The sequence below is a fragment of the Anarhichas minor genome, unplaced genomic scaffold (assembly GCF_050575085.1).
Source record: "Anarhichas minor isolate MPS153535 unplaced genomic scaffold, ASM5057508v1 ptg000074l, whole genome shotgun sequence".
Classification (NCBI taxonomy): Eukaryota; Metazoa; Chordata; class Actinopteri; order Perciformes; family Anarhichadidae; genus Anarhichas; species Anarhichas minor.
Window position 1 is genome coordinate 6,244,267 of NW_027466520.1, and position 25,347 is coordinate 6,269,613.

A 25,347-nucleotide genomic window follows, 5' to 3' on the forward strand; every position below is an offset into this window, starting at 1 on the left:
GAATGTGTCACCCGTGTTGACTCCAGACTGTCAAATTAAACATTGAAATTAACATGGTTGAATTAGGCCCTCTGGTCCTATTACACATGCAGCTGATGGTGTGGACAAGTCCAGCTTTCAATTGTGTAAACCAAGGGCTGGTTTTCATATATGAAGCTGGGCTCACAATCCAATTAAATATTAATGAACAGTTATCATCTTCGCCTTGATCAAATTATTTTTGCAGGGTGATCTCCTCATAATCAGGTATTCAGTGCAATTCTGACACTGACACCTCTGATTCCGGTTAAGTTAAGGCCACGTGCTTCCAATGCTTTATTACACTATGACTGCTGTATGTCTGTAATATTGTGTACAGAATCTCTTTAAATAAACAGCAGACTTTCATGTTGAACGTTTCTTTAATTAAATCTACCACTTCTTGTTCAGCATTGTTATTCTAAACACGTGGATTTGTGTTGCATGGTGAGCTACTGAAGTTTATTTTTAGATTATGTCACTATCTTCTACCAAACAGTCGCTTTTAGACTGACAGAGACACGGAGAGAGAGAGAGAAATAGAAAATTGGGCAAACTTTGCTCTGGGGGCGGTATTCCAGACAAGACAATATTAGAATACTCGCTTAGCAACCGCTGCCGTAAACCCTACAGCGGGTGTCGTAAAGGGTAAAGAGGCTGGTGTTGAAAAGACTCGAAACAGAGCCCATTGTGGTTGTTGGAGAGGAGTGAGCTGCTGCACGAGAGAGGAAGAGAGGAGGCAATTCCGCGTAACACAAAGGGACTCGCGATGAGCGGACAGTTACTGACGTGCACGCACAACACGGGCGCTGGGGGTCTTTTGTGAAGAGGAACCGCGTCGTCCAGTCGGAAAGATCCGGTTTACGAAGAGTTAAGACTCGAGATCCCAAACTGTTTATTTCTGCAGCTAGCAGGGCTAGCTGGCTCGATACCCAGGAGCTAGAAATGGGAAGCCCGTGTGAGTTTGCCTGATAGCGATCTTCGTCGAGCTTTTTTTTTTTTTTTCTTTTTTTGAAGAAGAAGAAGCAGTTTCCGCTCCGCATGCTGTCGGCGGTGATTTGAAGTATCAGCCGCAACTTTAAAGAATGATCTCGACGGAGCGCTAAGCGTTACACTACTGCCGACCCGGAGAGGAGGAAAGTCACACAGGTTTGTTTCTCACTGTTTCTTCTTCTCACTGCAAAACCGTGTTGAGCTAAGACTGTTTATAATGTGAACTGTGCACGGGGTGATGTGCAACCTCGACTTGAATAATTGACAAAAAAAAAAAAAAAAGCATGAACTCTTTACATTTCTTTTTTTTGTTTTTCAGTATATGAGAGCATGCTTGACACTTGAAGCGTCACTGTTGCTAAAGAGCTGATGAAATGATGATCAGTGTTTTTGTGGAAACAAACTCTTATCAGATGCCCACATGCTGGGGATGTTATTTTGTTTCAACAGAAACCGTCTTTGGCATCTCAGCGTTACGTTACAATTAATCTCTTTGGCAGAACATTAGTCACTGGCTCCTAAACGCAACTTAGTGACGACTGCAAAACAACACAATGTACCAAACTACAATGGAGTGTCCCTTATACTTCTAAACATGTATTCCTTTGGTCATTTGTGTGCAGAACATGTATTATAGCAACAAGAAGATATGAAATAAGAAGATATTTATTTGCTTGAGGCACCATTAACACTTTTTCATTCAAAGTATTTCTCCAACAAAACATGTTTTTGCATTGCTTCCTATTTACTTGGGTCATTTTTTGGATACTCCAATTAATTATTCCACTAGTCTCCCTCCCATTGGCCACCCCCGTTTTTAGAATGCCTTAAATTGCAATCATGGCTAAATGGACTTGGCCATGAGAAGTCTGCGATTGCACGCTCATTGCAGACTTCTGCCCTTGATTGCTTCCAAGAAAAATATATTATCACAACAGTCGTACCGTTCGGTTCAGACGACGTCTATAATAAGTCCGTTGAAATTTCACTTCAGACTTCCTGCTGGTGGTTGATTTGAATGTTTCTCAGAGCGGTATATTATAGTTTTTTGACCTTTTTAAACTCACCAAATCAAACTCTGATAAAGCGACTTCTACAACAGATGGAGTGACTTTAAATGGAATAATGAATGTCTGTCAGGTAATCAATTTTACCCCCATTTGTTTAAACTAAAGCTTGTTTTGACAGCTTGTTTTAATCAGTCCAGGTGTAGCTTCCATTAGATGACACTTTTGTTTAGCAATGGAATTAACATGATATTTCAATGTATGACAACTTTTCAAACTGCCGCAGAACAATGCTGGCTTGTTAAAATGTGCAGCTGTTTTAAATCAAACAAAACAAACGTGTTCATCAGTGGAAGAAGCCAGAGCAAGCCTCCCCGGTTCGAGCGGTGTCCTTCCGAACGGCTGCGTCAAGTTTGGTCGCAAAAGCAGACGCCATTGATATTCTCATTAAAGCCTCTGCCGTTTGGTTCTGGCCAGAGATGAATGGACTAATGCTCATGTGGGGTTTCTGCTAATTGATGCTTCTATTCCGAGGACTCAATTTTCCGTTAGGCGGCCCCGAATGTTGCTGTCGTTTGTATCTACCCGTCACCGTCTACGTGTTTGCTGTGCTGAGGAAATCCGATGGTGGTGGCTGAATGTTTTTTTGTTTTTTTTTGATCAATCATTATTGACTCCACCGGTCGATAACCTTGGCAACAGTAGTTCCTCTCTCCAGCTAGAGCCCCACATTGCTATGGAAGGGGGGGGGGGGGGGGGCTTGGTGGCAATACTGACGTTCTCGTGGCTAGACACGTTGATGTTTGTGTGCATCCATTGAGAGATGGAGACCTGCTACTCTGTATTCGTGTGCTCTCTTTGCATTCATCTCCATCACAAGAGCAATGGCTCAAAGTTCACCTTGCTGTCCATTAGCTATGCATTAGTGGTGTCTTTCCTCTCTTTCTCTCCCCAAACCCATCCACACTGTGTCCTTTTTTTAAACACTTCGTCTTTTTATTTTTGTTTTTGCACATCCAGTGGAATTAATCAAGCATGTTCATGTGTGGCTTGACTTCATTATATCCTGATGAATTTTAGCCTCAGGTGCAGTGAAGGAAATGGGTTAGCCCGAGAGTAGCCTGGCCCTCGTACGCCATTATCTGAAACCAGCTCTACACAATGAGCTGTGGAAAAGATTATTCATGAAGGAAATTTTCCTCTTTCAAGCCCTTCTTTCCTATCTGGGTTACTCTGTCAAAATCTAAGTTTATATAAAAGTTAAAATATTAGGATATTACGATTTTATCTTCCTCTGTCTCGACCTTTGTCATTCTGTTTTAAGCCAACATGGGGCCGATTGCTTCATCTTGTGCCTTCTCTGTCTCAGTAATGAGCCATTTTGCGGCTCTTAACATCTGCCAAACTTGGAACATTTTTGAATGCGAGACTCATCTCCCATGCATGAGGAGTCAGGCTTCCTTTGATTTGCACTCTTTTCTTTGCCTCTCTTTCGAAGTGCTCGCCGCAGTACTTTGTAGACTAGAGTACGCTGAAAAACTTTCTTACCCCAGTTTTGGCGGTGGCTGTGTGTGTGTGTGTGTGTGATGAGAGGTAATTTTGGTGCTTACTCTAAACGAGGTTTCCCTCTTGGTATTGTGCGTCCCTTCTGGCGGAGTGCAGAAGGAGCAGAGGCACCATGGGGGAGGAATGGAGGAGGGTGGGGTAATTTAAAACACCCGTTTTCTGTGGTCACAATGAGGTTTGTCCAAAAGAAAACAATGCTTTAAGTTTCACTGCTCTTCTATTCCGGTGGGTAACATCTGTGTTGGAATACAAAGCATTTGGCTTCAATCTAGAGCTTTAAGTGAACTTTACCCACGTCGAATACCTGTATCGGCAACCTTGAGCTCTATACAGTCTGCCTGTCCTGTTGGATGACTGTCAGCCTTGGGGTGGCATGCAGCAGCAGACAGCGAGGGAGTTAAATAGTGATGGTTTTGCAGGTGTAAAAATGACAAAAATAAAGGCCATCTGGTCGGGTAATCGCCAGGGAAAATCCCCCGTCCTAAATCATCATGCATCCTTCCAATAAAGCTGAATGTTTTGGTCTTATTCACACTATTACTCTGTGTAGCAGCAGCACCAGGCTATAAAAAAAACTCTAATTTAGTAGCATTTCAATTCTTATACTCGCCTGCCTCATGCCAAACAAAAGTACAGGATCAGGGGTAAGCCATCGGTGGCACATTCGTGCAATTCATTGTCAATATTTTAAGCATTTTAAACTCCATGGCTGTCTCTCATTCACTAGCAAAATGCAGCGTGTGGCTTATCCTTACACCTCAGCAATTAGTACGATAATTTACATAATCCAGGTAAGGCTCCGGAGGTAATTGAGGCCTAACTGGTTTCTCTGGAGAGGAGGAGGAGGAGGAGGAGGAAGAAGCCACGCCTCCTCCCCACGTTAGCCGGCCAGCTCGTGCGTCTCATTCCTGTTCGTGGGGCTTGTTCCAGCTCGCCCTGGCTCGCCCTGGCTCTCTGCTGCTCTCGCTAAAGGATGACGGGGCTGATCGTCTTCTGCGCCTGGCTGAGGTTATGTTTTGTCCTCTTTGAGCCGTCTGCTGATCCTAGTTAAATCTCATATCTGCACTCGAGATCTCGCAGCCCCGTCTGTGCTGCGACTGCCTCTGTTAGATGCTAAATGGCACTTGAATCGAGATCTTATAGCAACGGGATATTCAGTTTTCCCCTCAAGCGATGAGCTTCCTCTCGCTCCCTGTAGTGCGAGGCACAAGGCACACATCCTTGTGGCTTCTATTGAAGTTGTTGTTTTTTGGGGAGGTTTCTTCATACAGACTTTGTTTCTTTATTTCCCATCTCCCAATCCATCTTCCTTTCCCAATTTAATATGAATATCTGGCAGAAATTGTATTAATTTTTCACACTAATAAATTATTGTGTTGGCCTTCTTAGCTCTTTCTGAATGGATGCGACTGAGGTTTTTGTTAATTTATCACACTGGAGGCATTTTGTTGAAGTCGGCTTGATGTGGATTTTGAGTTTCTTTATTTAGTTTGCTCAATGAAAAGCTGTTCCAGACTAAATAAGTAACCAGTATATTCAAGAAAGTGTTTAACTTCCAAACTGTAAAATGACCATTATAATGGTTAAATAAATAAATGCTGACCCATGTCTTGGGGAAATTGTGACACATTGCATTAAGATTTAAAGCACATTTTTAGTTTAAAAATAGATTTTAAGAGCTTCTATTTAATAGATGTAAAGTAACTCGTTATCTCTGCCTTACTCTTGGTACAGAGAAGAAAAGCATAAGCTCATCGTTGAGTCACAATGCTTGACTTTTAGATTTGTGGTGAGGAAAGAAATGCATGAATCATATTTTTCTTTTCTTAAAAATGTGATTCAGTGCAGCTGTCTGTAGTTCCCCCCTTTTATTTGGATGCGGTCTATTTTTACATGAGTGATGTTGGCCTGATCTGCTCGGTGTATTTTCAGAGGTATAGGAACTAGTGCGTTCGGCTTCTTATCTGACACTCCGCAGCCGCACATCACTCACAACCGCTGCTCTCTTTGGCCGCCTCGAGCCCCCCCGTGTCTCCCCCGATCTCAGCCACTTTGATCTGAAAGCGAAACGCGAGGAACCCATCGACGCGCACGCTAATCACACTAGCGTGCCGTGCCCTCTGAAGTCGGCTGTCCTAATAGGCACGTCCTAATGAGCTCTAATTGAGGATTGCTAATTTGCATGGCCCGAGTCAGTCTTTCTTAAAGCGACTTAGAAGACTTACAAGGCTCATTGCTAAAAAGCTGATTGATTGAGGGGTCTAACATGGCTTCACTGTGGGCTACAGAGGGGGGCTTGAGAGGCTTCTTAGATTCTTCTTGTGCTGTGAATCCAGATTGTTGTCTCTTTCTTCCATGCGTTAGTTCCCACCATTCTGCTGACATCGACGTGCCTAATAGAGGTGTTCACAGATTCTCGCCTTCAACCACGTACGTTATTTTAGTGACACCAGCCGTTTTCAAAGAAACCACTTCAAAGCCTGATTGAAACGAGGCAGGGCAACTCTGATCAAAGGTTAAACTACGCACAGCGTGAATCTCCACAATGCAAAGTGAGACTTCTCCATTTGAAGCGAGGAGAAGGAACATTACGGTTTCTGAGCTCTGAGTATCTATTGAGGTATGCAGGCGGATTGTTATTTTGCTGTGCATCGGGGGGGAAAAGTGATGGATACTTCTGTAGCGGCAGAGGAAGGTCCTCTGAGGAATCATCCTCGCAGTGCAGCACATTTTATTTATACGAGGGGAGGATGTTGTACATTTCCTCTTAATTTGATCATTGACACTGTTTTTCCCTTTCCCATACTGTTATTTATCTTTTTCTATTTTGGGGGAGTATACAAGATATCATTTCTCAAAGAGAGTGCACAGGCAGGTTTATTGCATTGGCTAAGGGCCATCTTATTTCTGCTCAGAAAGTGATGAAATTTCTTAAATGACCCTCGCAGTTAGAATTTGTGTATTTAAAGTGTTTTTTGTGAGTTTTATTGGGGGTATCACATCCTAGGACTTTGGTGTTCAAGTTGCAGAAACAAATGAGATGAACCTTTTTCATTTGGTGTCCGTGTTTTTCCCGTTTTGTGAAATGTAGCTTTTTTCATTTCCCCTGATGTAATGAGTCCCCCCCCCCCCCCCTCCCTCTCTTTGCTTGATTTCAGGCCTGCTGGCTCGAGGTTGCACACAAAACACCAAGAAGGGAGAACATGACTCACTGGCCCCTACCAGAGACTGGCACGGGGCAGCTGTGCCAACCTCGCCCCTGCCTGCCGCTTTAGAAGCATCCCCGGTACACCATGACGGAGAGGCATTGAGGTTTGCTCCCTGACGACCGTCTCAATACCTCTCCTCCTCCCTATCCCCTCAACAACCCCCCCCCCCCCCCCCCACTCTGCCCCGTCCCATCATGCTGCGCTTCCTGCCTCTCAAACTTGGCCGCCTGTACCGCTGTCTGAAGCTCTTGTTGGTCGTGGGGCTGTTTGTCATCTTGTTGATGAACACCCACAACCTGTTCGCCTCCTTCCAGAAGAATGAGCTCACCGACAGACGCTTCATCAACCTCAACAAGTGTCCCGCCTGCTTTGGCACCAGCTGGTGCCGCAAGTTCATGAACGGCCAGGTTTCCTTCGAGACCTGGGGTCGCCTGCGATTCCTAGACGTCTTCAACGTCAAGAACGTTTACTTCGCTCAGTACGGGGAGCCCAGGGAGGGCACCCGCCGCGTGGTGCTCAAAAGGCTCGGCTCCAACCAGGAGCTGGCGGAGATAGACCAGAAGATCTGCAAGCGGGCCACGGGCAGACCCCGCTGTGACCTCATCCAGGCGATGTACAAGACCGAATTTGCCCGGATCAACGGCGACGTCCGTCTGCTCACTCCGGAGGTGGTGGAGGGCTGGTCGGACCTGGTGCACTGCCCCTCTCAGAGGCTGCTGGACCGCGTGGTCCGCAGGTATGCTGAGACCAAAGACTCGGGCAGCTTCCTGCTGAAGAACCTCAAAGACACGGAGAGAATGCAGCTGCTCATGACTTTGGCATTCAACCCGGAACCACTCGTACTACAGGTCTGTTGAAACTTTTTTCCGATGTTGTGTGTTTTCAGGACAGGAGCCGTTTAAAGCAACGTGTGTGTGTGTGTGACGCTTTTCGGGCTATTTTTTTTATGTGTTGTTGACTGATGTTTGACTATTACAGTCTTTATCAAGATGCAATATTTTCTTCAAAGAGGTTTCCGTCAGCTGATATGTGGCCCCAGGTGTTCTCGGAGTTGTTGATAAGGATTACCTTTGCTACAAAGAGGATAAGAGCTCTTCAGTAAGCAAGCCAGGGTGTTGGCCCACAGAGCCCCCAGTAAATTACAGGCTGGGAATCCTCCTCTTCCTTCCTCTTCCATAGATCTGAGACGAGCCATTACACCCCTCCCTAAACTCTAGGCTACATCGAGACTATGCGTCCGCTATCTGGAGCAGGAATATTCCTCTGCTTAGAATAGAGAAGGGTTTAAGAGCTGTGGCCTCCCGAAAGATGAGTTTTTTGCTGGCGGCAATACTGCATATTTAACACTATGTAGGGCAGTTTTGAATTATTCAAGCGTGCATCTTTAAATGGTCCGCGTTGTTTTTAATTTGAATATACGTCTGTGTCCACTGGACTCTCTACTTTTGTGCACGTGGAGGAATCTTATACACGGGGCTGCTGACTGGTATTAATACCAATGTTCTTGATCCTTCGCTAATCTTCCAAAATAAAAGCTTTTAAGCTAGATTTAGTTGGAAATCTTCAACTTGAACGAATGGACGTAAACCCAAGACTTTGTTGCCTCGGAGTGTTTAGTTCTGATGAGACTGTGACAGATTGGAGCGTTTCATGTTTGACTTAGTTGGACAAATAATACTATAATGCGCCGCAACATTAGAAATCTTTAATTTCACAGAGTAAAGGATGCATGCTGCCTGATACAAACGTAATTGTGTTGCTTTGATACAGGGTTAGGAGTAAAAATACCACACATCTCTATTCTGTCATCCTGCATGTCAGAGCAGCCATACTGTTTGTCATATACGTCTGCATCCTTTTTTCGCTTACTGATTTACAATCGGCCAATCAATTTCAATCTGGCGTTGGCCGTGTCCGAACAACAATGGTCATGGCCCGTGTAGACATTCAATAACTTATGCCGGCCTCCAACCCCCCCCCCTACATTAGAGCCGGACGCCCTCAGGCATTTCAGAGGACAAAGGGTGCAATCTGCCTTTTATTCTGGTTGATCTATAAAATCTGATTAGCCTTTGGGGGTCACTTGATCTCACCCTGTCTACTCTTTTCTTTCTCATTTTGCCTCTTCTCTTTCTGTGTCATTCTCTGCTACATTTCCTCTTTCCGTTCGTGTGCGCTCCAGAAACTGCGGCCACATAATTCCATCTGTGATTTTAATAGTATTATGCCCCAGTTCAGAGGCTCTATGAATCACCACCCCCCCACCCCCCCACCCCCCCCCCCCCCCCTATCCTCATCTCACACACAGCTGCAGACATCGCACAGCAACACATCGTCCACGGCTCTCCTCACTCCCTGCACCGCGTTGCCTCTGCATGTTTACAGGGACTCATGAATTGTTGATCTCAAGCTGAACTTGTGACCTGCGTGCATAAGAGCGAGAGCTGTCGGTGCCGCGTACGCACTAACAGGTGTAACGGACTGTGGGCGCGGATTATGTGGATGGGTAATATACACAGAAAATGAAAATACACAGACTTCTCAGAGAATCACAGGGTGCCTTGACTGCTCGTCAGCATCGCTGAACTCAAAAAGGTGAGGAGAAAATTTTGCTGAGAGACCTATAGACAAGGCTGGGCAGCAGTGGACCAAAAAGAATTAATGGCGTCTATAGAGATTGAATAAGACGTGCTCTGCTACAACACCTCGGTCTCCTTATTCGCCAGAGGTGAGCGCTACTGTGCGGGGACTGGTTCCAACAAAAGGTAGAGGAATGTGGGCTGAGTTTTATGAGGTCATTTAATGAAACCTGATCCGATGTCTCATTTTGCTTGGTTGTAGCCGAACACATCTTCAGTAAGCCGGAGAGGTCGGTGCCACTCTGTGTAGAATAAGTTTGCTATATTTAGTGTAAATGATTTCCTACCGTCATTTGTGGTTTTGGATTTATTTTTCCAACTCTCTTTCTCTCCTCCGGCTTCATACAATTGAATAATGTCAATAACGTTTCTGCTGCCTGCTCAGTGAGCTGCACTCTCTTCTGTTTCCAGTCTCGAAGCCACAGGCAGTAAATCGGCCCCGTTTCACCACGAAGAAACCAGACCTTTCTTTGTCAGCAGGAAACAATCTGCGGTGTTGTTTAGGGGCCGTCCAACAATGCGTTTTATGTGTGATCGGCGGTACACAAGCGTGCACTCATATACACACACACACACACACACCACCCCCACTCCTGTGTCACGTGGAATACAATATGGCTTTGGGGGGAGAAATATTTTTGGAAGACAAAATGATGTCAACCAAACAAGAAAAACCTTGTGCAATGAGGGGCACCTTGTGTGCATCTTCATCTTTTTTCTCTCTCTCTCTCTCTCTCTTATTCCCTCTTAGCCCATGCTGCTGTCTTTAAGGTTTCACAGATAAGTTTGCCCGGAAAGGTTCTGTTGCTGTAATACATCTTATTTGTGTCGAGGGTTTGTCTCTTTGCCAACCAGAGGAAATCCACCGCGCTGTTTAATTCTTTACCTCTCATTGGACAGTAACTTGGTTCGCATGAAAATTGAGTAATTAATTAATTCTCTATTTCCCCGACTAGAACCTCATTCGCCATCCTTGGCTTCTCTCCTTCGGCTATACGACTCACTGATTCATCAGGTGATGGTTGTGTTTGATGGAGTACATCCGGAGCCCGATCTTAAATTAGTTTGATTCAGCCTAGTCCTCTCTTCCCAATCATTAAGCTTGGTGAGTTAGCCAGGAGCATGTGACTGCGCTCCCACTCTTTTTGGTCCTCAGCCCTGTGTTGCTCAGTGAAGCTGAGAATGGGATGTGACAGGCCTGTGGGGGTTAACTCAGTCATCTCCTCCAGACTCAAATCTGTGCTCTACCAGGCAGCCTCCTTCCTCTTTTTTTGTGTTACCCCTCTCGCCCCACCTTCCACAAATCCCCCACCTCGTTCTACGCACCTGACACAAAGACGTACTCGTCAGAAGGCACGAACCTCTCACGCAACACCGTCATTTTTTTGTTTTGTTTTTTTTCCAGAACACAGGCGTGTTGACACGGATACTATTTCGGAGGAGAGGCGGAAGGGAGCGATTAGATGGATGACCTTATCTCTGTTTCCGCCTAACATCTTTGACAGCTGCATTTTAAAGCAAATGTGAAGTAAACATTCACAGCGCTTTGAGCAACACACTAGCAGCTTGTTTGAATTCTCTAAAATGGGGGTTGTGTGTGTGTGTGTGTGTGTGTGTGTGTATGTGTGGGGGGGGGGGGGGGTGGGGGGCTCTTTGGTATGCTATTGATTTAATGAGGCTCTGCATAATCTATTGAGATGCTCATCCACTTTGAGAAACGAAGCCAAAGTAAATAGTATAAATTCAGGGCCTTTCTTGGCACAAAGTGAGGCAAGTAAGCTCGACTGTGACCTACTGAACCTTTTGTTTTTTATGTAAGAAAATAAATTGAATCGGGTCATATGCAGATGCTCAACTTGCCTACACCAGCCAGTCAAATAATCGTATAACTGTATAATTTGTAGAAAATGATGAATGATTGTTATTGCATTGTAATAAAAAAGCCCTTTTATGGAGATTTCTTTTAGTTTTATTCTGTTATTTGAGGCCATGTCGGAGACCATGCATGTAGTTTTTGGTTGTATTGGATTGTGTATAACAAAACGAAGATTTGGTCTATATTGGTTAAATATTAGAAAATTCAGTTGTGAAATGAGACGTTTGCAAGGTAACTAGACGGATCACAAAATATCTAGAATAATGTATTCAAAAAATCTCCTTATTGCCCACCTGGTTCTGACAAATGATGCACAGAATTTCAGCCTTTATATCGTCTAAAAGTTCTGCAGTTGTATGGTCTGGCTTTCTGGGTCATGACTCTTTACAAAGAGGATCAAAGCCTGTTTTGTTTTTGGTTTGATTTATTTCTTTTCATTTAATCACAGACACTGCATGCTATCCCGGCTTAAGTGAGAGGCTTCTGTCTCTAAGGCCGGCTCAGTGGCTGAGGTCCACCGGTAAATAGTATTTAAGTTGCTAGTCTGTGATTAGAACCTTTTGTTTTTGGGTCTGGGGGGGATTGTGACGCTCTTAGCACATAAGAGAGGAGGTTGTGTACGCCGCTTAACCCTGCTTCAAGTGCTCCCAAACCCCCTTTCATTATTCGTATAGGCCTTTGTGTACAGACTGAATCCTGTTGGGATAAGACAGAGTTATCTGGGCCCGACTCCCCTCTCTTGGCTGCCCTCACTGGATGGAGGCCCTGGTGGAAAGGGGAGAAGAGGACGAGGAGAGGGTGTGTGTGTGTGTGTGTGTGTGTGTGTTGTACAAACCAGAGCCTTGTGGTGTTTTCCCCCATTTGAATGAGCCAGACTGCTTGTGTTACCATAATCCTTTCTCTCTTTCTCCAGCTCTCAAAACACACACACACACACACACACACACACACACACACACACACACACACACAGACGTGTATATATAGATACACATGCATGACAGCTGTGTTTGGTTAGTTAAATGCCTGTGGCTGAGACCCCCCCCCTCCCCTCCACTAACCCCACCCACCAGCTCCTATTTTAGATTTATCCCGCCCCCAGCCCCCAGCTTCCTACTGTTACAGCATGCACCCCAACCTACCTCATGCCCAGATCCCGAAGATGCAGTTCTGCAACGCTGAAGAGTCTAACCCCCATTGACAACTCTCCCGGGGCCCCTTAAGATGGCCAATACGGATCGGGAACAAGTGGTTCTTTACTGTGCGCTGTCCCCCGGAGAGCCCAGGGCTTAATGTAAAGCAAGATTATGCTTTTTAGCACATCAGCTTGTCTGCAGTAATAAAATCGTCCACTGCATTAAAGCGTCAGGCAGCTAGTTCCCGTCAGAGAAAATATGAGGGGTCTGGGAGACACTGAAGTATCTTCGAGTCTCAAGCATTTTCAAACTTTATTTAAACTGGCAGTGTAGATATTTTGGAACAGGCTGCAGGCTGTCACTTCTTATTACATATATGTTGAAGTCTTCTCTAGCATTTGAGACTTAATTGCACTTTGTTGGGGGCTAGCCTTGTTTTGCAGAGAGGTTAGAGTGCGGGGTCAGTGACAGCAGCCCCCCCCCCCCCCCGGCTGCCCTCCGAGATAATTGGCGCCTGATCTGAAATACACAACCCTTGATGTAGGCCTCAAACCCACATCCCTCAGGTCTGAAGCCAAGCTTCACTCGGGTTCCTCCCCAGCCGTGCGGGCGGCAATACCACCTAGACTGAGTCAACACCGCTGCCCGTGACTTAATACATTCCTCGTTTTCCAGCGGTGGGGGATTTATGAGTCGGCTCTGTACGCAGTGGCTCGGGTTCAGGTCGGCAAAAGGGGGTGTCGGCTAGCAGCGGAGTGTGTGCGAGCAAACCCCGGGCAGCACTGCCCTGTGCTCTCATTCCTCTTCCTGCTCCCATTCCCTCTCTACGAAGCAAAGGCTTGCAGAAATCAAAGACCTAGCTAACCCATTCCCATCAGCTCACCGAATCATGTGCATGTTCCTTCACGCTGCACAAGCCGTCTGCACATGGTCTTATTTGGCCTATCTACCTGACCTCTTGGTTTTGATTTCTCATCCGAGCTCGGTGTTCATGCACGCTCTCACACACACGCACACACCCAGCAGTCCTTTTCATGTTTCAGTCCTCTTCACTTTTTTCACGATTTTCCTGTTTCCCAAGACGGCTGCCAGCTCTACAGACTGTGACTTTGCACTCTTTGAACGGCACGTCTGGTAAAGAGAGGGGGCGGGGCCTATTCTAAATTCAGATACAGTCTCTATCCCTATGCTTCCTTCTCCTCTACAGACACACACACACGCATTCTCTCCTCTCTGACCGGGCATTTCCCGGCTTCCATATCTGGAACAGACGGCATCACTGCCCCGCGTTGCAGGTTTTGGGGTTGGAACAAAGAGAGCGGTGGAAGAAGCAGGGTGAGCAGGAGACGAGAGCAGAAGAGAAGAAAGGGAGAGCGCCATGTGTGTGCCAGGATGAGGAGTTAGCGCCGGCTCCCCCTCTGGGGCCTGAGCTCTCGCTGCGAACTAACCAACTGGATTTTAAACTTAAACGGCCAGCAGAAAGCCAGACTGGGTTCACCACACATCCTCCAGACACACGAGGTTAACAGGAAGAGCTGCACAGAGAAGCGGCGTTAGCCTTGCATAGCAGATGTGACCCTTTCTTAACGCTAAGACCCCTTTTGATAAACAGGCTGAATAATGTTCATTTTGCAGCATTTTTGCTGTTGTTGTGTCTCACTTAATGAGTCTGTCTGCCGTGCTTCCTCCACTTCACCGTTTCATCCCCAGACTCTTGGCGAGTCCTGTCCCAACTCGTTTACAATGAAGCAGTGCGATTTTGCTGAGGACAGAAAATGTTGAGAATTTACACTGCACCCTGCTCAGGGCCTTTAACAAGCTGCACACATGAAACACCTCTGTGGCAAACTACTAATTTAAATTTAGCTGTTAGTAGTTGTGGTGGCAGGATGAAGGCAACTGGTTCCCTTTTATATCTTGCATCTATAAAGACTGCTCTGTGTCCATCGTGTGTGTGTGTGTGTGTGTATGTATATCCGTGTTTGATGGACCAGTGTTCTTTGCAGAGCAGCCAAGGCAATATCTTGGGAGCCGTTTGTGTTTACTCGGCCCCTGAATAGAGGTTGTTATCAGCCCTGGTCACGTTGCATGTTCTCATTCACATGCACTTCGATACAGTTTCACATAGACACACACACACACGCGCACAAAGAGCCTCTTTCCAACTCTCTCTCACACACACACACACACACGCCCTCCCCCGAGTGGCCCAGTAGAAGGGCATGCCTTTGTCAGCAGATGTCAGGACGCAGGTGTGTGTTCCTGTGCCTCTCGCTCCATTCGTTTCATCCTCTTCTCCAGAGGCTGCCCATTTGTCTGTGGCCCTGTTTCATTTCAGTCCACTCCAATCTCTCCCCCCAAGAGGATGCCAGCGTGTCTGTTGTATTACAGGGAGGGGAGTAAAAGCACAACCCCCCCCCCCCCCCCCAGTCCATGCTACTGTAGTGCACCGGTACGGTACAACCTTTAAGATTAGATTAGTCGGGCTAGGGCCCAGAAGTCACTGGGAGGTCGCCTGTAATGAGTCAATTCTGTTTTGGTCTGTTTTCCACTGTTTCCACGGCCTGGCTCATTATTTCTGTAACGCTACAAGAAATAAAAAAAAATATATATATATATATATATACAGTATATAAATAAAATAAGAGAGCATTTGGCTCCAGGTTTTAGAGTTAAAGGTTTTACTAAGCAGGAGATAAAAGGTTTTTATCCGATGACGGGAACAAGAAGTGATAAGACCTTTTTAAAGCAGTAAAAGTCGCTGAGACGTGACATTGGCAGTTCTGCACCCTCAGCATTTTTTCAATAGCCCCAATATCATTGCAGGCGACTGGCGAAATTCACCACCTGTGCAGTCCTCGCACATACAAGCGCGCACACATACAGTGCCAACCGGAATTCTGCTCGTAGGGTGCAGCGGGTGTAGCATTAGGCCGGGCTTTCCAATTTATTCCCCCACCCCCCCCCCCCCGCCCACCACCCCCCTCAACGCCTCATTGCAGACGTTAATGACTTCTGCAGAGTAACCGTTTAAAGAGCGCTAAGGGAGAATGATTGGTAGGACGCGTAGAGTATTTATCGAGCTTTGCAATAGGACTTTGAATCCAAAAAGCTCAGGTGCCCACTTCCATGTGCCAGCCTACACCGTTCGGTACTTTCCACCTTTTTAGACTTATTGCATATGAAACTTCGGGAAGCTCATGAAAATGGGTACGAGTTGTCGAGACCCCGGTAATTGACGCTGCGCAATGAGCCTGTCGGAGCAGTGGATGAGCGACATCTATGTTGAGACCCGCGGACGAGGACTGGACAGACATGAAGCCGTTCTCGTAACAGCCGTTGACAGTAGCTGAAAGTAGCCTGAGGGCATTCATCCCCCCCCCCCATTCATCCTCCCACCCCCCTCCCATCTGCCGTCACTCTACTTTTGCTCCCATTCAGGCTGCAACCTGACAACAAAGAGAGAGATGTGTTTAGCAGGCAGGTCTTTGCTGGTTTATTCCTCCTGTCCACTGGAGCGGAGGAGTGAAAGACACTCTTGTTTGTCTCTCCTGTTTGCCGTCTCCATCGCGTTCTCTCCCTCTGCCTCTCTTTCTCTCCGTCTCCCCCACCACCGCCTCCCCTTCCCCACATTTATCCGTCCGCCCTGCAGGGGTGAAAGAGAGGGATAGAGGGAGGATGGTGTTTTACAAAGCAGGTTTAGCCGTAACATCGGACAGGCTAAGTTTTGTCAACAAGACCGAGAGCCGCTTAGGTTCTGCAGCAACATAAAGCGATCTGAGGTTTGAATCTGGGTCAAAGGGAAGCGGGACTAATAGGGATGTACTACCAACTGATCCTGCTTCAACATAATCTTTATATACCAACCTCAGAAATTAGAAAGCCATTTTAGATATTTAGCCTGTTAATTCTCTAATCCTAAAATCTGTCATGTAGGAATGCCCGTTGCCTTGCGACATGTCAGTAGTTTGGGATTGTCTCCTTTCCAGCCAGCACTCCGTGTTTGGGGGCTGCAGTCACTATTATACTTTGTTTCTTCGTATCTGCTGGATTTTTCTCACTTTGTGAGACGTGTCTTCTTCCTCAGATTCTCCTTCCTGTCAAGTTTGCTATATCAGAAAATGAGGTATGCTATTAAGTGAGGCGTTTTTGGGGGAAGTTGGAATGAGTCATTGCCAAGTCTAAGGATGACAGGCGCAGACAGACGGACGGACAGGCTGCTGGAAGCCAGTACTGCTTCCTCGACAGACTTTTTGTCTGGCCCACAATTGATTGGGCTCAACCAAGACCGCATTGTTTGCAACTTATCATTGTCCTCCCCCCGTGTTGGTGGTGGATCTCTCTTAAGACCGATGGGAACAGCAGATACGCCCGTGCTGTAGATCTACAGTTACACGCTGTAAAGCTCTGCCTCTCTGCTTTTGGTGTAAAAAGGTTGTGAGTCATTTTTGCATCGAGAGCTTGAATCTTCATCTTCAAGATTATTCCAAGGTTGTTTTTTTCCAGTCAAAGCCCCCCCCCCCTCCCCTCACAGGGCATCCTTTAGCCTTCATTGTATTCAGCCTGTTCGATAGCGCAGGTGGGGATCTGTAGCTTCGGCCTTCAATACGCTCAGCAAATTACAGCCTAGTCGAGGGATGTAATAAAAGAGGTGAAGAGCAGCACACACAATGCCTTCAACACTAGCCAATGCTGCACGAGTGAACCTTCCAATCGCTGCATAGCTGCATTCGTTCAACGAGCCACACTCTCTGTGGCAGAGGTCCAGCTGTTGTCTTTGAGATGCAGCAGCTGCGTGGCCAGCAGGGGGGTTAAAGTGTATGTTTTTAAATAATTTGTATTTCATTAAAATTTAAAGGGAGTTAGGGCAGCCATGCATATTTGAACCCCCCCCCCCCCCATCTCGACATAAATTGAAAGCTGGTGAAGTATTGAATTACCACAAGCGCAAAGTGAGACGCAGCAGTCCTAGTAGTTCACACCTCACCTGCAGGGCCGCGGTGTGTTCCCTGCCATATCTGCGATGCGATCAGGTTTCAGAGAGGGAGGCTTTACTGAGGCTCCTGTGAAATGTGAGCACTCGTGATTCCGTCTGTCTGTGTTGCCGGCTGCCTGCAAGAAACGGCAGCCTAGGAGAGATTTGTTACATCGGCATTGTGGGCTATCATTAAGCCAGCGTATGGCTGGGGGTTTATTGTAAAAGATGGGAGCTTCTCGCTTGTAGCATAACCAGTGTGGCCTGCAAAAAAAAAGGGGGGATTTCATTCCCCCCCGTCTGGCAATAAAATGGACCAGGAGAAAAGAAAGTGATGTATGGAAAGTGTGAGACACCTGAGCTCATAAAGAGAGATGGAAGCAGTAAACATACAGAATCTAGTCCCTTAGCAGCCGAGCACGTCTCCCAGATGCAGCTGCTTCACACCCAGCTCATTTAAGTGGTCAGTATATGTGTGTGTGTGTGTGTGTGCCTGTGCAGACGGTACCGCTAGACTTTGAGTGATTTGCAGATGATGGTGCGTGTGTGCCTGTTTTTGTTTGGAGTAAATCTGAGAGAGATTAGGGTTTTGTGCAGCAGCAGTGATACCACTTCCTGCTACCATTATTATTATTATTATTATTATTATTATTATTATGAGTAAACTGATTAATAATAACAAGGTAATAGCGCAAGCAGGAATACCACTCCCTGCCAGCGGTATTACCTTTATTATGAATCAGTTTTAACCTTGTAATACACAGCACTCTCTTGTCAGCATGCCCAAACTGCATCAACGCGGTTAGCCAACATCATGCAGCAGTTCAAATCGCCCCGCTGCTGCATCACAACACATAAGGCTTTCCTGCTAACTGCTGCTGCCACAAATCACCTCCTATCAGTTCTCTGGAAGCACTGCAGCGTGCGTCAGCTCATAGCTGTGGGGCTTCAACACAAACTGGCTCCTTTTTTTTCTTCTTTTTCTTGTATTAAATTGAATCCGTTATACCCGGCGCGGGCTCCGTTTCTCGTGATCCTTTGGCAGATTTTCAACTATTGTGCTTAGAATTGTGCATCAAAAAATTACCCAAGGCAGCACACAGGAACCTTGTGTTTGATGTGTGGGGATTTGTTTTCTTTCCTTTTGTCTCTCTTTATTTAGAGGCTGGTTTCTGTGCAAGTTAAACAAATATTTTTTGACAGTGTGAAGGTTCCCTCAATTTATGTGTTAGCCTTTTGCTTTGAAAAGCCAATGGGGTATTTCTGTTTTTCTTTCCAGCCAACTGTACATCACACAGCCTGACATCTTATATCTATTTTTTTATTTTTTTAAATTTGTTGTGTTTTTTTTTCTTTCCCCCCCCCCCCCCCCCCCCCTCCCTCCCAGAGCTTTCCATCAGATGAAGGGTGGCCGTTCGCCAAGTACCTGGGAGCGTGTGGGCGCATGGTAGCTGTCAACTACGTGGGCGAGGAGCTGTGGAGCTTCTACAACGCGCCCTGGGAGAAGAGGGTAGACTTGGCACGCCAGCTCATGGACATCGCCGAGCAGCTCACCAACAACGACTTTGAGTTCGCCCTCTACCTGCTCGACGTCAGCTTCGATAACTTCGCGGTCGGCCCGCGCGACGGGAAGGTCATCGTCGTTGACGCCGAGAACGTCCTCGTGGCAGACAAAAGGCTGATCAAGCAGAGTAAGTGTTGTTACCGGAAACGCATGTGAGGATGTATGTGCATACGTCTGAGAGCTGCTATGACAATTCCATGTGTTACACCTTTTAACTATTGCTACTCCTGGAGCTACATGATTAGATAAATGCACCCAATTTCACAGTATTTACATTAACACTGACGACTATGCCACCCTCAAATATGGCGCTGTAATTAGGCGTTTGTTTACTTGTAGTGATCGGTGCGTCTCTGAAACTGGAAGTGATAATTAACCATTAAGTGTATTCATGACATGTCTACTCTTACAGCGGTTGTTCCTCCTTCTTCAACCTTTTATCACAGCGCTCCTCAAAAGCCAAAGTGTGACTCAATCACGGATCGCAGCTCGGAGTCTGTAGAAAACACTGTGAAGTCTACCAGGTGTAGCTCATGAGTCGGTGACGATGGTTCGAGAGAATAAAGGTCCCGAGGGACAGTTGGCTGAGGGCAACTTAGCAAACGCTCGAAGCTTCCTCTCTTCTTAGAATACACTTCTTCTTCAGCACCGCTTGTTCCTCCGACACCCTCGTCCCCATCAAAGCAACGATAGTTCAGATAACAAGCCATCTCCGCTGCCCTAGTTTTTTTTTCTTTGCCTCTCAGAATAAACCTCATAACAAGGACAGAGAGAGCTATACATCACACACTTTTCTAGCCCTCAGTCCTCCATCCTGGGGCTACTTCAAAGAGCGGGACGACCACCCAGTCAGGCTCTTAGATTTATCCCTTCCCGCAGAAATCCTATTAAAGTGATAAACTGTTGTGTCGCAAGGTGTTGAGGTTCCACCATTGTGCCCTGTGATAGATATGAACTATTGTCTGGATCTGTGTGTGTTTGTGTAGGTTTCTAGTTGGCGGGGATGTTGTGTGATGAATTTATCCTGAGGTTAAATGCCGCTTTGCCAAATTGCAAGATCTGACACCAGAAAACCGCATATAGATGTGTAACATGTCCAAGTACCACAACGTGCCCTGTGGGGTTTTTCCCCTCTTGAGTTTGTATTTTGGATACTCAAAAGTGTGCATTTTCACCTTATTGCCAGTAGCTGCAATTTTCCACCCTGTCCCAGTAGCCCTTTGCAAGTCCCGAAGCACGATCCAGGTTGAGACTCTCTTTTGTCTAGCAGACACATTTAGAGCTTGACAACTCAAGCTGCTTACCCTGGCCATTCAAGAGTGTAAGCCCCAAGAATGTTTACGCGCTTCTCGCGTGTTTGTGTGTCTGATTTCTTTGTGTGTGTGTGTGTGTGTGTGTGTGTGTGTGTGTGTGTGCCGGGCCGCGGCATGAAGAGGGATGGCGGTCGGTAATTAGCATTTACGAGGTCAGGGCCGTGTGTCGGAAAGAAGCCGGAAATAGGCGCGGTAACCTCCCAAGGCTCCACACACACACACACACAGAGAAGCCGATCCCCACAATTAGATCCCGAGATTGAAAGCGAGCTAAAGAGTGTGTTGCGGATCTCATCGGTCTAAACTGAGGCCAATTGATTTGCAAGTCAAACGCGCAAGAAAGTCGCTGCGCAGTCCCGCCCCCTCTCGTTAGGGGCATCCATATTGATGCGGCGGATTTCGGGCGAGATAAAACGCATGCCGTGTTCGGTGTCGCGCGCGGCGCCGTGTGTTTGCACAGTCCAGCGGTGCGGAAGGAGCCATTCCCCATCATTGAGTTCATAGTGTTTTTTTTGGAAACGCATGCTGTATAATGTAACTCACACTTCACTCACTCTCAGTCTATTCTCTCCCCGACAGGATCGCTCCCTGGCACACACAAATGCAACCGCATCTGAAACACACACACATTCTCTTTCCCTCTCATTAAATAATGCACTCTAACACAGGCATGCATTGTTAAACCCGGCTCGTACTCTTGAATGCCACTAGTAAGGCCACGCTAACAAGCATTTCAGGCCCTATGTCCCTTCTCTGTAGTCCTGGGAAGGCGGAGGAGTGAGGTGAATGTAAGTCCGACCGGAGCTCCTTAACAGGGAAGGTGCAGGAGACGAGAGAGGCTCGCCTCACCCACGGCTCTCCCACCTATTTGAATTGGAAATAATGTCGTTTGCTTTGGAAATGCTGTGGCTTTGTTAGGCTCAGGCCCGCAGTGAGAGTAGAACAGAAGGGATTGGGGTGCAAATAAAACAACCGTAGACTTCTTTTAGCCTTCAGCCGAGTCTCAAAGTTATTTTTTTCATCGTTGTCCTTGAGTACGAACCTTCTCCTCCCTGCTTGTTCTTTTTCTAGCCGTTCTTTCTGTGCGTCCGTCCGTCCGTCCGTCCGTCAGTCAGTGCAAGCGAACAAGAATGGGACACTCTCCCGATGCCATCTGTCAATCAGTGCTGAGGTGTGATGCATGGCCAGCTCTGAAACATTAATTGCTTTCAGTTCACCTTGCCGTGTGTGTGTGTGTGTGTGTGTGTGTGTGTGTGTGTGTGTGTGTGTGTGTGTGTGTGTGTGTGTGTGTGTGTGTGTGTGTGTGTGTGTGTGTGTGTGTGTGTGTGTGTGTGTGTGTGTGTGTGTGTGTGTGTGTGTGTGTGTGTGTGTGTGTGTGTGTGTGTGTGTGTGTGTGTGTGTGTGTGTGTGTGTGTGGCGCGCGTCCACAAACAGGCAGATCCATCTCCATCACCCTCACTGATTGAGGTTGATGTGCCCCTCCTCTTCGGGGGGGCCACAGGGGCCCCTTGCTAACAGGGCAGTGCTGGATGTTTGATTGAGTTGTTCTGATGAGCCAGAGGAGAAGTGCATTACAACGCTGATACACTGATTATGTGTTTGCATCCTCCGGGTCCACTGCCCCCCCCCCCCCCCCAACGATGTTATTGATCTGCTTTTTAATGCACAAACGAATAGCTCTCTCGTCATTCCAGGTTATTTCCTCGGCTCCCTCTGTTCCCAGCGCAATCCTCTGAAGAGAAAAAGCAATGTGAAATGAGCTGGAGAGAGAGTTTTATTTGCTCGATAAATCTGGAAAGTGTTTCATTTCTGTCAAATGAAAGTTTAGATTGTAGAGTTGTTTGGCCGTGTGCTTTTGCCCGTGGGTTGTCAAATGTGGCACCTCGGCGCTGTCGGATTCTGGTCAGGTTGATTTCCCGGCGAATAATTTGCACAAAGTTTTCTTTGTGACCAAACGGAGTCAAACTGTTCATCAGTTGTCGTTCAAATGTCCCATGTAGAGCTGTCCCACATTCTAATAACTGTTAAAGAAAAGAAAAGAAGCCATATGAAATGTAAACTGCAGGCTGGTTGGAACTCCTACGCTATATGCAAAAAAAATATATATTGCTCTCTGATAAAACAACATTTTGGAGATTTGATTTTCAGACAAAGTTTGCAGGACCCCATACATCCCGACCTCATTACATATTCACCTGATGAAGGCTGTAAGAAAGAAAGCTTATGACCCAATAAATGCGTTTATACATTTGAAATGAATGTTGTGCACCTCAGACTATGTTAATATTATTGACTACTTTATGACCAGTGTGTTTTTATTGCGGCGTGTTCATTTAACGGCCTCTCCTCTCCTCTCTCTCCCCTGCAGACAAGCCGGAGAGCTACGACGTGTGGTATGAGAGCCGGTTCGAGGAGTGCGACCGGGAGGCCTGCCTGTCTTTCTCCAAGGACTCCCTCTGCTCCAGGGTCACGGTGGACCACAACTACTACGCCGTGTGCCAGAACCTGCTGTCGCGGTATGCTACATGGCGGGGCACCACCGGAGGCCTCCTCCACGACCCCCCTGCCCATATAGCCAAAGACGGACAACTCCTGACCCTGTTGGACGAGTGCACCAGACCCCAAAAGCGCTACGGTCGCTTCCAGGCGGCCAAGGAACTGCGTGAATACCTCACGCAGCTAGCCGCCGCGTCCTCCTCTGCCACGGCCAGGTAATGAATGGAGTCGGCGTTAGCCCGGACGCACTGAGAGACTGGATCCTGTACTCTTTATCTTCCGGAACTCTCGAGACCCCGGTTCTTGTACATGATGTCATTCGCTCCTCTTTGCCCGCCCCGGAGCAGGAAGGTGTTCGAGGTCTTGCATCAGGAAGTGTAAGAATCCAAACCTCAAGGCAGATTTGTTAAAGCTCCAGCTTTTAACATGTCTTTGCTCCTGTGAGAAAGAGGAGCGTGGCGCTGAGAGATTCTGGTTAGAGCCGGGATAGAGAGGGGATAGAGGTAACCTCTCCTCTCCCAGGGTGGGCTGCCATCCTTTGGGGGTGGGGTGGGGGAGAAAGGGCTCTGGTAAACGCCTCCTGCACTGGACTCGGGCTCCCGCAAACCAGAGCATCCAAGCAACAAGAGCAGCAACATCGCACGGCCCTGACCCCATCCATCCTCCTCAATCCATCACAACTGTTTTTGTTTGATAACATTAAATCTTAACACCCGTTTCATTTTGCCCCCAGGATTTCTTGTTTTATTTCATTCAGGGCTGAATTCAAGTACATTGGTACGTTTACATTTTTTGCTGTGCCACGGCGTCTCCTTTCTCTGTAGCATGGCTGCAGGGAAGGCGGAGGTTGCATGAATCTCCTACTGTCGGTTGGCAGGGAAGGCCGAGCTACAGCAGGTAGAGAGGCGAGGCGGGGGGGGGGGGGGTTGGTTTACATGCAGGAGGAAAAGATAACCCTTGACGGCTATAGAAGTCTAATTTCCTGCTACTCCAATCAATCACTTGATTTCCAGGTTCCAGGATTGTGGCAATCATCTCTTTTGTGTGTGTGTGTGTGTGTGTGTGTGTGTGTGTTCCTCTTTTCAATTGGAGTGAGACAGCTGCACATAGGAAAAGGAATAATTGGACAGTGGTGGTCCCTTGATGCAGATGTGCCTATACCAAAGAGGCTATATGTAATATTAAGTACCATGAGCAGTACAGAGTGACGGCACCTTTCCCTCCAGTTCTTCCCCAGTAGAGCTGTCCAAAGGAACCGTAATGTGTACACAATCCTATCCGAGCCGGCAGGCCTGCATTTTGATTTATCTTTTTCAATAAGAGCTTAATCCAGAGGTATAGGAGTCTACGATTGGGCATACGTAATGTCACATGACCCCCCTGTGCTTTAACCTTTCCATACCATTGATAGATGATGGTCAGATTGACCGAGGGATTCTTTTCTTCGACAACGTAACGTAACGAAATGAAAGGAGGAAAAGAAGTGATTCTTTAGAGGACTAGAAGACACAATAAAGCGGCGTAGTAGTGGCCTCCAGTGCCAAATTCTCTTTAAATGTCTGAGGAAAGGATTCATTTATCAATTACAAACTTCTCCCGCTAGTGCTGAGCGCAGTAAGCTCCATCAAGTAAATGTTAAGGAAGGGAATGAAGATATCCTAAATTACTTCCTCGCTCCAGAAAAACAGCTTTTGACCTGGACTTTTGAATTTAGCAGCCCAGATATTTCTGTTGAATATTTAAACACTCGGCGGACCAACGAATTAAAAGCATAATCACAAATGCAGCCTCATTTGGTTATGGATTATGAGAGATCTTAACTCAAATAACATCCAAAAACCAAAATCCCCTCTTTGGCTGCACGTGTTTAGTACTTTCATCTTGTCTTGATGTCGTGAAGCAGACCTTAAATGCCCAGTGGAGTGTTTGTGTAGCACGGTCAACAGACAGCCCAGCAAGTTAAGTAAATATGAGCTGCTCCGTGTACAGGGAAAGTAGAAAGCACAGCAGTTGCTTCTGCAAAGACCCGGGGAGCTGACGAGATCCCCGTCGGTTAGGAAAAGCAACAAAGAGAAGTTTGGTTTATGGATTTCCGGCTTCCTTTTGTTGTGTCCGATATATATATTTCTGTTTCCCCCGTACGGAGGACGTTGAACCTGGAGGGATTTGTACGTGCGTAACTAACTGTCCACTTTTGTACTGTCATTTTCTTTTGAGTATATCAGCATTGTCTGATGATTTTTTTTTTTTTTTTTTTTTTTTTTTTTCCTGTGCCTTTTCATTCAAAAGTTGTATTTACAACTTTTAGTGGGTTTAAATATTCAAATAAATGATCTATATAGATATATACACATACGCTCTGTGTGGACTCTTCTTGATTCTGTCTCAATCTTTTTATTATTTCCGATTTAACTTCTGGGCCGTTTGGCTCTGGTTCATGTTGCCTTTAACATTTGATTCAGTGCGGCACAGCTGGATGTCGGTGTTTGCCAATTCCTATTCCTCTTTTCTCGTTCCTCCTCGGTTTTGATCTTTTCATATCTTCATCTTTCCTC

At 46.6% G+C, this 25,347-nt stretch overlaps 1 protein-coding gene across 1 annotated transcript; it reads left to right on the forward strand.

Moving 5' to 3' along the window:
- Positions 1–688: 688 nt before the first annotated feature.
- dipk2ab (divergent protein kinase domain 2Ab) lies at positions 689–23,509 on the forward strand. Its single transcript, XM_076080722.1, has 4 exons — positions 689–1,167; positions 6,743–7,641; positions 18,807–19,110; positions 22,665–23,509. Exons 2-4 carry the CDS (start codon positions 6,988–6,990, stop codon positions 23,009–23,011), a joined length of 1,305 nt encoding a protein of 434 aa, XP_075936837.1. The 5' UTR covers positions 689–1,167; positions 6,743–6,987; the 3' UTR covers positions 23,012–23,509.
- Positions 23,510–25,347: the final 1,838 nt, after the last annotated feature.